The sequence below is a fragment of the Muntiacus reevesi genome, chromosome 18 (assembly GCF_963930625.1).
Source record: "Muntiacus reevesi chromosome 18, mMunRee1.1, whole genome shotgun sequence".
In the NCBI taxonomy this organism is placed as follows: Eukaryota; Metazoa; Chordata; class Mammalia; order Artiodactyla; family Cervidae; genus Muntiacus; species Muntiacus reevesi.
This window is the reverse complement of record NC_089266.1, coordinates 26,591,714-26,607,650: the sequence shown is the minus strand read 5'-3', so window position 1 is coordinate 26,607,650 and position 15,937 is coordinate 26,591,714. Positions and strand designations below refer to the sequence as shown.

Below are 15,937 nucleotides of genomic sequence, written 5' to 3'. Positions count from 1 at the left end.
AAAGCAAAAGCCTGGGGAGGCTCCCCAGGAGAATGGAGTGGAAGACCCATCTTATCACCTCCAAACCAAGAAAAAAATCTTTTTTCCAAGGAGGAGCTAGTTAGTAGAGATATTGAAAAGACAGCTGGCTGTAGAAGTCTTTCCAAGAGGAAGAAGTCTTTTCCCAAAGAGGAATCAGTTAATGACCCAGAAGAGTCATGAAACAAGAGGGTCCCCAAAGAAAAAGAGGAAATTCTCTTCCAAGGCAGACCCACTCAGCAGTGGACTTTAAGAGGCTTCTGCTAGCAACAACAGAAAGTGAAAGTCGCTCAGTCCTGTCTGACTCTGTGACCCCATGGATTTTACAGTCCATTGAATTCTCCAGGCCAGAATACTGGAGTGGATAGCCTTTCCGTTCTCCAGGGGATCTTCCCAACCCTGGGATTGAACCCAGGTCTCCCACATTGCGGACAGATTCTTTACCGGCTGAGCCACAAGGGAAGCCCAAGAAGCAGATCTTCTCAACCCAGAACTTGAAGCAGGGTCTCCCGCCTTGCAGGTGGATTCTTTACCAACTGAGCTATCAGGGAAGCAAGAATGGTGGCTCCAAGAAAAAGAAAAAGCTCCAAAAACTATCCCAGAAATATCAGAATGGACATTTTCCTAGTGAGGCATAATTTGCAGAGATATTTCCCTACGCGTTCTCTGGAGCCCTATAAAATTAAAAACAAGCCAACAACAACAAAAATGGGACAGACTCGGTTGTTTGTGTGCTTAGAAGAAGAGTCTAATGTAAAAAGAAATTGAAAACAAGGGAATGAAGATGAATGATACATCAGAATTGCAGGGGAAGGGCCAGGGGAAAGGGATCACATATTCCAACTGCCATTAAAATCTACTTTACTGATAGAACACCTCACTTTGTCCTAATCTCTTGCCATTGCAAGCAATGCTGAGTTGAATAAACCTTGTACATAATTTTGTGCTGGTATTTATAGTTCCCATAAGTGGGATTGCTGAATCAAAGCCCATATTTCAGATTTTGCTAGATATCACCAAACTGCCTGCCAAAGGGATGGTAGCTGTTTGTATTCTCACCAGCTGTGTTGTGTAAGTTCTTCATTGCTTTATAAGTTTAGAGTTCAGATATCTCTCCCTTGTGCCCATATATAGAAATAGAGAGAACAAAATGTTTTAAATATTTAAACTATGCTATGCATAAAATTGTCACAGTTTTTAGACCTTGGTTGGTATCACTTTGGCAATGATTTCACAGATTCCATTTAGTTTCACATGTACGCATATGTATGTGTATATATACAGCTAGTGCATGTATATGCACCTGCACATGCCTACAGACATGTGAATGTGCAAATATGTATATATATTCCAAAAAGGTTATTGCTTTTTCATTTTAAGAGTCTAGGTTGTTGGTTATTAGTAGAATGTGACTTTTAAAACAGAAAAAACAGTTTTAGCTAAAAGCAACTGGGTTGGTACCTACTTAGGAAAGTTTTAAAGACTTCTTTTAAAACTGCATGACTTGAAATACTTAAGTGGAACTGCTTTGAGAAAGTCTTGTTAGCAGGATTTGGTATATAAAGCCAGTGGTCAATGCGTGCTGCATTCTTCAGAGGATGTGCTTAGCATGCAAAACGAAAAATGCCTGAACAGAGCCAGCATTCTTGTTTAGAAGAATTTTCCATCCTCCTCCATTTATGTTTAGTCATTCCTATTTCTTTAGTTTTCCCAAGCTTGAATCTTTGTATTAGTTAAACCTTACTCTTGTATCTTCTGTGATTAAAGATCCTGTCATAAAATGCATGTATGATTTTACATTTCAAAACAGTTAATGTTGTTGGTTGTTTTTTGTTTTTTGACTTTTCATTTTGAGACATTTTAGACTTAGAGAAAAGTTGCAAAAACAGTACAGAGGGAACGATACCCGTCACCTGCCGTCCACCAATATTAACTAACCATGATAAGCTTGTTAAAACTAAAAAATTAACATTGGTACAATACTATTAGCTGAACTACAGACTTGTATTCAGATTCTGCCAATTTTCCCACCAGTGTTCTTTTTTGGTTCCAGGATCCAGTCCAGGATCCCACATTGCATTGAGTTATGTTGCCTCAGTCTCTTCTAATATGTGAGCTTCTCAGTCTTTGCTTGTCTTTCATGACCTTCAAGCTGAAAGAATACTGGTTGGTTATTTTGTAGACTGTTTCTAAATTTGGGCTTCTCTGATGGTTTCTCATGGTTAGATTGAGGCTATATATTTTTAATAAGGCTGATACAGAAGCAGCATGCTAAAAAAAAAAAAAAAAAGAAGCAGCATGCTGTATTGGTGATGTTAACCTTGATTGCTTGGTTCATCTAGTGTATGTTGGATTTCTTCACTGTAAAGTTATTATTTTTCTCTTTATAATTTGATTAATAAATATTTTGGTGGATGTATTTTGATACTGTGCTGATACCCTGTTTCAAACTTTCATTTACTGATTTTAGTACCCATCAGTGAATCTTAGCTACAATAATCATTATTGTGGTGTTCTAATGCTGATTTTCTATTTTCTTCATTCTGCATTTATTGAGGAATTCTTTGGGAAGAGATAGCTACTCATTGCCTCCCTTCTTTCTTTCCTTGTTTGAACTAATAGATACTATTTCATCCTGTAGGTTATCCAACACTGTTATAGTAAGTCCCGTACATACGAACAAGTTCCATTTTTAGAGCACGTTCCTAAATCCAATTTGTAAGTCCAACAAAGTTAGCCTAGTTACCCAACTAACACAACCAGCCAAATGGTACTGTACTGTAACAGGTTTATAATACTTTTCACACAAATAAAAACAAACACAGAAAATAAAGAAAACGTTTTAATCTTACAGTACAGTACCTTTAAAAGTATAGTAGTACAACAGGCAAGAAGAGTTGCTGACTAGAGGAGGGAGAGAAGATGGGAGATGGTGGAGCTGAAAGATCGTCAGCAGTAGGAGACTCACAATTTCACTCATACCTGACACTGATGGAATGCACGTTCTCGTTTTTGCAAGTTCGAAACTTGCAGTTTTGTGTGTAGGGTACTTACAGTATTTATTTTGTTGCTCAAATTGTTTCAGCTTTGGACATCAGGAGCTTTTTAAGGAGTCATCCTAATACCGTTTGTGCCCATACTGATGCCCACCATCAGATGCTCCAGGCTCTTGTATTTTCCCTGTACTTGCTGTGCAATTAACTGCTTCTCAACCTGGTTCTATTTATTGGAGAAAATATTTAGGAACCAAGATCTAGGCACTAAATGTGCTTATTGATTGGAATGTGATTGCTTCTAGTCCCTTTCTTCCTTTGATCCTTATGTTGGGTTTTTCCATTGGTTTATATTATACATTACTTCCTTTTGGACTTTTATATTAGTATTTACAGTGGAGTAAAATAAAAATAGAGTTTTAAGAAAAATAGATTATTTGTTGTAATGTTTTATGTTTTGCTTGGGACAGAGTATAAGGATTATTATTTAATATTATTAATAGTAAATAATTATTTAATACTCAAATTAAGATGTATTAATAATTGAGACTTATTTAATAAGTTATTAAATTATTGCTTATTAAAACTTATTTAATAAATCTCTTAATCTGGCAGAGAAACCAGACAACCAAGTCCAGAAAGCAGTGAGTCCCAAACAAGATGTCCCCAAAGAGACCCACACCAAGACACAGTTAAAATGTCAGAAGATCCCACATGCCTCGTGGCCAAAAACCAGAGTATAAACAACAGAAGCAGGCTTCCTGGTGGCTCAGTAGTAAAGGATCTGCCTTCCAATGCAAGAGACACAGGTTTGATCCCTGGACCAGGAAGATCCCACATGCTTTGGAGCAAGTAAGCCCACAACCATTGGGCTTGTGCTCTAGAGCCCGGGAGCCGCAACTACTGAAGCCCGTGTGCCCTGAAACCCAGGCCCCACAACAAGGGAGGCCACTGCAGTGAGGTGTCTGAGCACGGCAACTAGAGAGTGGCCCCTACACTCCACAACTAGAGAAGGCCCACACTGCATCAAAGACCCAGCATAGCCCCTGCAAAAGGAATTGTGATAGAGGGTTATCTTTTTTGTTTTTAGGGTGCTGACAAGATTCTGGTTCCTGTTCTAAGTGCAGGTTACTCAGATGTATTCAGTTTGTGAAAATTGAGCTGTACACTTGTGATATGTGAACTTATTTGTACGTATATGACGCTTCAGTTTTTTACCAAAAAAGTCTCTCCTTTAGTGTCTTTCCCCTCCCTCGAGGCAACTTCTGTAACCAGTTTCTTGTGTCCTTCCAGAGTTATTTTAAGCATATAAAACCTTACATCTTTTTTTTTTCCCCACAAGTACCATATGAATCACACTTCACTTTGCTTTTTTTCCCCCTTTCACTTTAAATGTCTTGTGAATTGCTCAGTTTCTGCGTTTGTTTTTTTCTTTTTAATTGATCTGGGAGCATCCTCCTAGCTCTGAATTCAAAAATTGGAGGTCTAAAAGAGAACCAGTTCTCAAAGACATCATGCTGAATGACAGAAGCCTTAGACAAAAGAATATATGTTCTGTGGTACCAACTATATGAAGTTTTATATAATGGAAAATGAATGTATGGTCAGGACAAAATTAGAACAGTAGTTGTCTCCAGTGGGATGTGGGTGGGATTGACTAAGAAAGGGCCTGAGGGAAATATCTAGGATGATGGTAATGTACTGTATCTTGGCAGGGGGTTGGGTTAGACAGATGGATGTATTTGTCAACACTCAGCAAAATATACTTACAATTTGTGCATTTTATGTAGGTTTAACTAAAAAATATGTAAAACAGATACTGAGCTCTAGTTGATGACACGCATGCTGAAATGTTCAGGGGTGAGGTGTATTGATGATGACAATGTCTTTGAAATGCATCATGGACTGGTAGAAAGATGGGTAGTTATGTGATAAAGAATAGTAGTAGAATAGTAAAATGTTAATGGGTAGAAACTAGGTGATGAGTATGTGGGTGGTCACTGAAAAATTCTAAAAGTAAAATGTTGGGAGGAAAAGAGAAGGCAAGCAAGCTGGGTATTGCCTGGACAAAACATGATTAACCATTTTAAAGTGTACAGTCAGGTGGCATTTAGTGCATTCACAATGTTGTATAACCACCACCTCTCTAGTTTCAAAGCTTAGTCACCTTTGAGACTTTGATTAGGGGTTACATTTATTTCTAAGTATTTTATTCTTTTTATGCTATTGTAAATGGAGTTGTTTTCTTAATTATCTTCTTGGATTGTTCGTTGCAGCTGATTTTTGCATATTAATTTTGTATCTTGGAACGTTGCTGAATTCATTTATTAGCTTTAACTTTGTGTGTGTAATCTTTAGGGTTTTCTAGATATAAGATCATGTTGTCAGTGAATAGAGATAATTTTGCTTCTTCCTTTCTAATTTGAATGCCTATTTCTTCTTCTTGTCTACTTGCTCTGCCTAGAACCTCTAATATTTACTAGAAGTGGCAAAGGTGGGCATCGTTCCTGATTCTAGGGGGAAAGCTCAGTCTCTCACCACTGGGTATGTTATTAGCCGTGGGTTTTTCATATGTGGCTTTCATCATAGTTTCCTTCTGTTTCTTGTTCATTAGGTGTTTTTATCGTGAAAAGATGTGGAATTTTGTCATTCTATTATTGCAACAATTGAGATGATTTGGGGTTTTTTTCCCTTCATTCTATTAAGGTGGCATATCACATTGATTAATTTTTGTCTGCTGACCCATTCTCAAATTCCAGGAATAAGTCCCATTTGATCATTGTGTATAATCCTTTAATGTACTGCTTTGGTTTGCTTGTGTTTTGTTCGAGACTTCTATGTCAGTAGTTGTAGAGAATATTTGTAATTTTCTTGTAGTTTCTTTGCCTGTCTTTGGTATCAGTGTAAAAGTTTTCAAAATATATGCTGGATGCAAAAAAGAAATGGATTATATGTTGTAATATTTTATGGTTTGCTTGGGACAGAGCATAAGGAATATTATTTAATATTACTAATATTTAATAGCTGTTATTTAATAATCCTCAAATTAAGACACATTTAGTAATTGAGACTTATCTGTAAGTCTCAAAATACATCCACCAATAATTAAATACTATTAAATAATAATGAAAGTTTATTACTTTTCGCTGCATCGGGTCTTTGTTGCCGCGCTGGCTTTCTGTAGCTGTGGCGAGCATGGTAGTGCACAGGCTTCTCGTTGCCATGGCTTCTCTAGTTGTGGGTCAGTGGCTGTAGAGCATGGAGGCTCCGTAGTTGCAACCCAGGCTCTAGAGTGTGGGCTCAGTAGTTGTGGTACATGGACTTAGTATTCCCCGTGGCATGTGGAATCATCCCAGAGTAGGGATCAAACCCGTGGCCCCTGCAGTGGCAGGCAGATTCTTAACCACCACACCACCAGGGAAGTCCTATAACTTCAACTGTTACTTACCAACTTTCCCACTCACGTGTATCCTTATTTGATAACTTCAGGGATCATCCACAGCTGACATTGGGGGTTTAAAGGGAAAACTGAGTTAAGATTTACTCTTCTTAGTATTTTGGTAATTTCCCATTCATTCATTCATTCATTTTTATTGAGGTATAACTGACAAAATTATAAGATTCATACTTAAAAGGGAAGGCCCTTTTAAACTCTTGCTTAGAAAAGACGCAGTGAATTAGTTCTTTCTTACTGGGTGTTAATAAATAAGATTTTCTCCCCCCCTCTTTTTGGCATATTTATTATGTTGTATGTTGACCAAAATACTCGTGTATGTTGAGAATGAAAACTGGTAAAACTTGGTTAGTTAAAAATAACACTGTTAAAAATGATGGTATTTAAAGGTTCTATTTATAATGTGACTTCTTTTGAAGTAATTGGTGCATGCATATTTATTACTGTTGATATTTAATGTTTAAACAAACTCTTAAAATAGGAAAAATAGCTTTAAGTATTTTCTGTTGAAGAAAAATTACCTTGCTTTCTACATTAAAAAACTTTGATACCTACTGGGTCACAAACAATGCCAGATGCTAGAAATGTAAAGTTGATCTGAGATCACATATTTTATAAAGCAGGCTTAATAATTCTTTTACAAGTTTATATTAATAAGGTTGCACAATCAAATAATGTTGAATCTAGAGTAAAAAATGTAAATTCCATTCCTTCACCTCAGTTATCCTCATTTGGTATATTCTTCATGCTCCTTTCTTCACATATGCACATGAAAAGTGAAAGTGAAAGTCACTCAGTCGTGTCTGGCTCTTTGTGAACCCATTGATTATACTGGAGTGGGTAGCCTTTCCCTTCTCCAGGGGATCTTCCCAACCCAGGGATCGAACCCAGGTCTCCCGCATTGCCAACCCAGGGATTGAACCCAGGTCTCCCGCATTGGGGTCAGATTCTTTACCAGCTGAGCCACAAGGGAAGCCCAAGAATATGGGAGTGAGCAGCCTATCCCTTCTCCAGGGGATCTTCCCAACCCAGGAATTGAACTGGGGTCTCCTGCATTGCAGGTGGATTCTTTACCAACTAACCTGTCAGGGAAGTCCACATTGCACATAGATAATACATACTCATATATGTCTTTGTAAGATAAATGAGTTTATGTTCTTTTAAGTATTTCCTGCAGCTTTTTGTTTCCCATTTTGAAATACATATTCACAATCTTTTTGTTTTTATTTAGAGAGTTATTTACCTAGCTTTTGATGAAATGTTAGTTGAGAAGAGTTAAAGATGAGAATCCAGAATCAAAACTCGTTTGAACAGATATTAAAGGAGATGCAGTCTGATTTGTACAAAGTGAATCATACTATGGTATTTTAAATGGAATATCATCCAACCTTATAAAAAATCTTGCCATTTTTGATAACATGGATGGACCTAGAGGGTATTATGCCAAGTGAAAAAAATCAGTCAGTGAAAGACAAATACCATGTGATTTCCCTCATATGTGGAACCTAAAAACACAAAGCAAAATGAACAAACATAAAACAGAAGCAGACTCATAGGTACAGAGGACAAATTGAAGTTGCCAGAGGTGAGTGGGGTGTGAGGAGATGAGTGAAATAGGTGAGGGAGGTACAAAGCCACTTTCATAGAATAAAAGAAGTCAAAGGGATGTAATGTATAGTATAGAGAATATAGTCAATAATATTGTAATAACTTTGTATGGCAACAGTTGGTACTTAGACTTATTATGGTGGTCATTTTATAATGTCTAAAAATACCAAACCACTGTGTTATACACCTGAAACTAATATAGTGTTGTAAGTCAATTGATTCATTTAGAAAAAAAGTGAATCTTGTCTTGTTCATCTGTACTTTTTTGGATGGGAACTAAGAGAGTGCAGCACAGCTGTATTTTAGACTTTCAAAAAGAGTGATGGATTTCCAGACTAAGAATATGTAAAACTTGAAGTTGCTTTATGTTTAAGAGAAATACTGTTGTCTCAAAGAGGGCAAATGTGTAAGTAGAGAATATGAGTAAATAGATTGTTTTTTGAGAAAGGATTTGAATCTTGGTCACCCTTTAACTATTAGTGTTCTCTATCAGTTTCAGAAATGATAGGGGGTGAGGCATGGGGAAGAAGAGTGTGTTTAGCATTTCCAAGTATGCTAAATTGGAATATTTATTATGTTAATTACTCAAGATGATTAGGATAAATTTCAGGAAGATTTCTCTTTTTTGGGGTTTCCCTGGTAGCTCAGCTGGTAAAGAATCCATCTGGAGTGCAGGAGACCCTGGTTCGATTCCCGGGTTGGGACAATCCTTTGGAGAAGGGATAGGCTACCCGCTCCAGTATTCTTGGGCTTCCTTGGTGGCTCAGCTGGTAAAGAGTCTGTCTGCAGTACAGGAGACCTGGGTTGTATCCCTGAGCTGGGAAGATTCCCTGGAGAAGGGAACTTATACCCACACCACTATTCTGGCCAGGAGAATTCCATGGACTGTATAGTCCATGGGGTCACAAAGAGTCCAACACAGCTGAGTGACTTTTGCTTCAATTCAGTTGGGTCTGCGTTGCTGTGGGCTTTTCTTTAGTTGCAGCAAGCAGGGTCTAGTTATGTTATGTGGGCTTCTTGTTGCCATGGCTTCTTTTGTTGCAGAGCATGGACTCTACAGCACAGGCTCAATAGTTGTGGCTTGGACTTAATTGCTCTGTGGCATGTGGGATCTTCCCGATCAATCTCTCCTGCATTGGCAGGTGTATTCTTTACCACTGGGCCACCAGGGAAGCCCTTATGAATAGAAAAAACAGTTAAGTTATAAACTGCTTATTGACAAAGTATAGGGTAAGATAAGACCCAGGTGGTGGCTTTTGAGTCATGGTATGGCTTAAAATAGAGACTTAAGGGAGGTGATTTTAAGTCAGAACAAAACCCCCAAACCCTCTTTTGAACAAAGTAGAAAATAGAGATAGACCTTGTTATCCTGAGAGGTAGCACAAGCCAAAGATACTTAGATATATGCTGACACCTAGTAAATATATGAATTTTTTTTTCTCTTTTATAATCTTTCCCTATTTCCAGGTCAGAAGTAGCCCTGAACCTCTGAAGGCTATAGAACAGGAGGTGAGAATGGGCTTTCAAAACATTTTGCAAAAAGTAGATGAAAGTGATTTAACTTTTGGTTACTTCCTCAACTACTGCTCTCAAGATATCAAGTGCTCAGTTTGGAAGACTACTGATGTTATTCACTGAGTGAGTGAAAGTTGCTCAGTCATGTCTGATTCTTTGTGACCCCATGGACTATACAGTCTATGGAATTCTTCAGGCCAGAATACTGGAGTGGGTAGCCTTTCCCTTTTCCACGGGATCTTCCCAACCCAGGGATCAAACCCAGGTCTGCTGCATTGCAGGCAGATATTTTTTACCAGCTGAGCCACCAGGGAAGCCCACTGAAATGAAAGAAAATTATTTCTTGTACAGTGGTTGCTAGGGCTTTACTGTAATCTATAAAGGAGAGAAAAGAATAAGTAAATCCTTTGGAAGTTCAGCTTATTTCTCTTTATACAGCTGTGGGTAAGAAGACTTCTATGTTTGCACAAATACCATCCTCGGGGCAGAATGTACATAACTTGAAAGTATCCTGGAGACAGCCTAGGAAGTCATTTTACCATGGGCTGCCTCCCTAGTTAAACAGATTTGTTTAACGCCTGTTAGGGCACCATTCAGCAAATATCTTTTGAGAGCCTGCTTCATGTCAGGCTTGATATCCTAGGTACTGGGGATATAAGGACAAAATAAGACTTTATCCTACCTACTAGATCAGGGTTAACCAGGGTAAGGCCTTCACCTGGTTCATAACAGTGGAACCAGTATCGTTTTCAGAAATATCTTCAGAAGTAGGTCATCTATGCCTCTGTTTTAATAAGCTAAATTTTTTTGAACCTATAGTATAACTTAGAGCTAGATTTACTTCATCTCGGTGGTTCTCAGTGTTTCTTTGGGTCACAGATTCCTCTAGGAATCAGATTAAAGTTATGAAGCTCTCCAGAAAATACATGTATATACAGAATTCTGTGATTCTGTTTGTCTTTTGCTTAGATTAGGCTTAAAATCTTTGAAACTAAAGACAGGTTTATATAGCAGAGTTACTTGCCCTCTTCCTTAGCTTATTTCAAATGAAATCAGGCAAGCTACTTAAGAAAACACTATATTAGAACATTTCTAAATTGTCCTTAATTGGCTAATTTATTTTTATAGTTGTGAACTTACTTTATAGTCTCTCTGAATGTAACTAGCAATGGGGCAATGGCAGATAATATGTGACATATATATTCTATACAGCACTGGGTACGTGAGGCACTGATGAATGGAACAATTGAAAGTATTTTGTAAAGGTGTATAGACTTTTAGCCTGATATCTAAAACCAGCAGAAAAATAACACAAAGACCAGATTGTTTTCACCATGATATCTCAAGTGAAGCTAAAATTAATGCCACTTATTCTCTTTTCTCCCCTCATTCTCTTTTTTGTATGTGTGATTAAAAAAAAAAAAGTAAAATTTACTATTGTAACCATTTTAACTATACACTTCAGTAGTGTTAAGAATGTTCATATTGTTATGAAACAGATTGCTCGAGCTTTTTACCTTGCACATCTGAAGCTGTATACCCATTAAAGTCCTCTTTCAGTCCCTCCCCTCAGCACTGATAACTGCTACTCTACTCAGTGCTTCTATGGATGTGACCACTTTAGATACCTCATGTAAGTGGAATCATGTTGTATTTGTCTTTTTGTGATTGGCTTATTTCACTTAGTATAATGTCCTCTAGATTCATCCATGTTGTATCAAGGAAATCACAGGATTTCCTTCCATTTTAAAGCTGAATAATATTCCATTGTGTGTGTGTGTGTGTGTGTGTATATACATATATACATATATATATATTTATACACCATATTTTGTTTATACATTTCATCCCTTGTTGGACATGTGGATCGCTTCCACTTGCTGATTACTATGAATAATTCTGCTGTGAATGTGCGTGCATAAACATCTCTTTGAATCCCTGGCTCCAAATCTTTTTGTTTTATACGTAGAAGGGGTAGTGCTGGGTCATATTTTGGTTCTATTTTTAATTTTATGAGGAAATGTTACGCTGTTTTCCATAGCAGTTGCACTATCATATCACCCCACCCGCAGTACACAGGGGTCCTGATTTCTTCACATCTCACCACGACTTGTTATCTTGCACAGAAGTGCCATTCTTTTGTAGTTACAGCACTGGAACCCCAAGTCAGGTTCCTTAGTTTTGTGGGCATTGTTTAGTGACTGGAAAACCTGTAATAAGAGAGTTTCTTGAAGATTGAAAGACTTTGAGTGGGGTTACAAGACAAGTACATTTATTAGAAAGAGACTTGACCATCCAGTACGTCTCCACTTATGGCACTTACATGTGTCATTGAAGAGGACATCTTAATTCAAATTGTTAGGCTGGTGGTCTTCAGATAAATAAAGCAGCATTTGTAGTCAAAGTTGGTAGCTGAAACAGTACAACCTGACACAGAGCAACATTAAATAGGAATTAGAGGTCTCTTGATGTCACAGATTGAATATGAAATAATAGCATGCAACTCCCCTTCAACTTCACATTAAATAATTCATATCAATGCTTCCAGCTTCCATTTAGGTCCTAGTAAAAATTTTTCCTCATTTTGTACCTGAAGTCTTATGGACTTACTGTTGACCAGTGATACATTTTATATTTAACAACAGGCTAATATTTAGGATTATCTTTCTTCCTTCTGTCTTTAGTTGGATGCATTGTTAGTGACAGAATTTCATAACTTCTTCCATAGGAGAAAAAAATATTGTGCCCTCAGTCAAACACTGTGGCAGAGACTTTTCATTTCATTTGTTCACTGTTCAGTTGCTCAGTCAAGTCTGACACTTTGTGACCTCATGGACTGCAGCATGCCAGGCTTCCTTGTCCTTCCCTATCTCTTGGAGTTTACTCATACTCATGTCTGTGGAGTCACTGATGGCATCCAGCCATCTCATACTCGGATGCCCCCTTCTCTTCCTGCCCTCAGTCTTTCCCAGCATCAGGATCTTTTCCAGTGAGTTGGTTCTTTGCATCATGTGGCCAAAATGTTGGCACTTCAGCTTCTGCATCTGCGCTTCCACTGAATATTCAGGGTTGATTTCCTTTAGGATTGACTGGTTTGATTTCCCTTAGGATTGACTGGTTTGATTTCCTTGCAGTCCAAGGGACTCTCAACAATCTTCTCCAGCACCCCAGTTTGAAAGTGTCAGTTCTTTGGCATCAGCCTTCTTTATGGTCCAACTCTCACATCCATACATGACTGCTGGAAAAACCATAGCTTTGACCATACAGGCCTTTGTTGGCAAAGTGATGACTGTGTTTTAATATGCTGTCTTAGTTTTTTTTTTCTTTTTTTTTAATGTTGGGTTCTAAGCCAGCTTTTTCACTCTGGTCTTTCACCTTCATCAAGAGGCTCTTTAATTCCTCTTTGTTTTCTGCCATTAGGGTGGTGTTATCTGCATAACTACCACACAATTGGGCTCATTTCACATAATAGCAAAGTTATGCTCAAAACTTTAAAGCTAGGCTTCAGTAGTACTTGAACCAAGAACTTCCAAATGTACAAGCTGCATTTCCAAGAGGGAGAAGTACCAGAGATCAAATTGCTAATATTTGTTGGATCATGGAGAAAGCAAGGAGTTCCAGAAAAACATCTACTTCTGCTTCACTTATTATGCTAAAGCTTTTGACTATGTGGATCACAGCTGTGGAGAATTCTTCTACTGATAGGAGTACCAGACTGCATTACCTGCCTCCTGAGAAACCTCTGTATGGGTCAAGAAGAAACAGTTAGAACCAGATATGGAACAACTGACTGGCTCAAAATTGAGAACAACCAATTGTTCAAATATTGTCACTCTGCTTATTTAACTTACATGCAGAGTACATCATGTAAAATGCTGGGCAGGAGGAAACAGAAGCTAGAATCAAGAAATATGAACAACTTCAGATATGCAGATGATACAACTCTAATGGCAGAAGGGAAGAGGAACTAAAGAGCCTCTTGATGAGAGTGAAAGAGGAGAGTGAAAAAGCGGGCTTAAAACTCAACATTCAAAAATCTAAGATCATGGCATCTGGTCCCATCACTATGGCAAATAGAAAGGGAAGAAGTGGAAGCAGTCACAGACTTTATTTTCTTGGGCTTCAGAATCAGTGTGGACAGTGACTGCAGCCATGAAATTAAAAGACAGTTGCTCTACAAGTCTAGACAGCGTATTGAATAGTAGAGATATCACTTTGCCAACAAAGGTCCGAATAGTCAAAGCTACGGTTTTTCTAGTAGTCATGTACAGATGTGACCATAAAGTTGGACCATAAAGAAGGCTGAGCATGAAGATGAATTAATGCTTTCCAGTTGTGCTAGAGAAGACTTTAGAGTCTCTTGGACTGCAAGGAGATCAAACCAGGCAATCTGAAGGAAATGAGCTCTGAATATTCATTAGAAGGACTGATGCTGAACCTGGAGCTTCAGTACTTTAGCCTCCCGATTCTAAGAGCTGACTAATTGGAAAAGACCCTGATGCTGGGAAAGATTGAGGGCAGGAGGAGAAGAGAGCGATGGAGGATGAGATGGTTAGATAGCATCACCAACTTAATGGACATGGATTTGAGCAAACTCTGGGAGATAGTGAAGGATAGGGAAGCCTGGAGTGCTGCAGTCCCCCGGTTCACAGAGAGCTGGACATGACTGAGCTACTGAACAGTAACAACAACAACCACGTAGTACATCTTTAAGTGTTTTGAGACAAGTCTTCATTATCAAATGATTGTGCAAATTAGAACTGCCATTATAAACTCTGATGATGACATTAGTGTATACTTTTATTGATAATACTGCCAGTCCTCATTTATCTTTACCTTTTCTATTTAGAAGAATCTCACGTATGTCTGGAAAAATATTATTACTTAACTATTACCCTGTTACTTGAAAACAAGCTACAAAGATTATTTGATTACTTTGGGTATTAAGTGACTTACTGGTTTTTAACAGAATTTTCTTTCAAGTTTCTTTACCTATTTAAAAGACCATTTAAATAAATTACTCATCAAAATGTTTTCTCTAATTATATTTGTAGGATGAACTTTCTGATGTTAGCCAGGGAGGATCTAAAGCCACCACTCCAGCGTCAACAACTGCTTCAGATGTGGCAGCAATACCTAGCGATACTCCCTTACAGGAGGAGAATGAAGGAATTGTGAAGGTTGCAGATACACCAGATAAGTCAGAGATAAGCAAGCATATTGAAGTACAAGTAGTCCAAGAAACTAGAAACATATCAACAGGTAAGTAACCTTAGTTTTTTCTATACTGGCAAAGTATTCAGTAAATCCAAATGATGCAAATGTGAGAAGGTACATCTCTGGGGGTGTTGCTGCTGTAGATTCATAAAATTGTACTCAATTGTAAATAAGCTTAAAAGATGTGATGATTAAAAGTTAAGTTTTAGAGAGTAAAAATGGCGTGGGTAAAGAGTGGCTGGGGTTTGGAGAGCCCGAAAGGCAGGAGGACATTATTTATCTGTTCCCTGCCATGTTAGTCTCTGTCCTTAATCTCTCTGTGTTTCATCCCTTAATTAAAATGAAAGTACTGAGTTCTGGCCTGGTGTACAGTGCATTGTGTCCAAAGTAATACAAATGAAAACTTTCATTGTTTTTTTTTTAATTTCCATATTGACTGTTAATTGAATATATGACCTATTGTCTGTCTAACCTTGTGTTTCTCAGCTCTCTAAAAATTTTTATGATCAAATGATGTATTTATAACCATAGAAACAATTTTCATATCAGGGGCTGTATGTGTTATTTTTGTTATCTTGTCCTTTTCTAAGGTTCTGCTGAAAATGAAGAGAAGTCAGAAGTTCAGGCAATCATTGAATCCACTCCTGAATTGGATATGGACAAAGATCTCAGTGGATATAAAGGCTCAAGGTACTGTTCAAGTCTAATTGGGATATCTTACTTCTTTCCTTTTCCCATCTCCCCTAAGCACATTGCTGTTCCCCAGTCTCTGACCAGAAAGAGTGCATTCAGATGTTTTGCTGAAGAAATGTTGATATTATATTTATGTATTCTCTTTTTGAAGCTAGACCTTGTACATAATTTGCATGTTCTGTGAACCGTTACCTTTTTAGCATCAGAGACTAGAAGCATGCAGAAGGATGGGGATAAAAGACAGTGAAGGAGTATTCCATAAAGGAATATTCCATTGTTTGTGGAACTTGGGAAAACATAAAAGCAAAAGTGGGGAAAGTATAATTTGGAAAAATCTATTCCTTCCTCCAAATCAGGAAGAAGAGAATGTATTCCCTTCAAAACTGCAATGGTTTCATTACTGCAAGAAATTAGTCTCATTTTAGTATTATTTTACATG

General features: G+C 37.8%; 1 protein-coding gene across 3 annotated transcripts in view; it reads left to right on the top strand.

Annotated features, from left to right (window-relative positions):
• Positions 1-15,937, top strand: part of SPAG9 (sperm associated antigen 9) — a 153,843-nt gene that overhangs the window by 83,214 nt on the left and 54,692 nt on the right. For all 3 annotated transcript variants that reach the window (XM_065911018.1, XM_065911017.1, XM_065911016.1), the window contains exons 6-7: positions 14,643-14,850; positions 15,396-15,495. In XM_065911018.1, the coding sequence (XP_065767090.1) occupies positions 14,643-14,850; positions 15,396-15,495 (308 nt within the window). The remainder of the gene's footprint in view (positions 1-14,642; positions 14,851-15,395; positions 15,496-15,937) is intronic.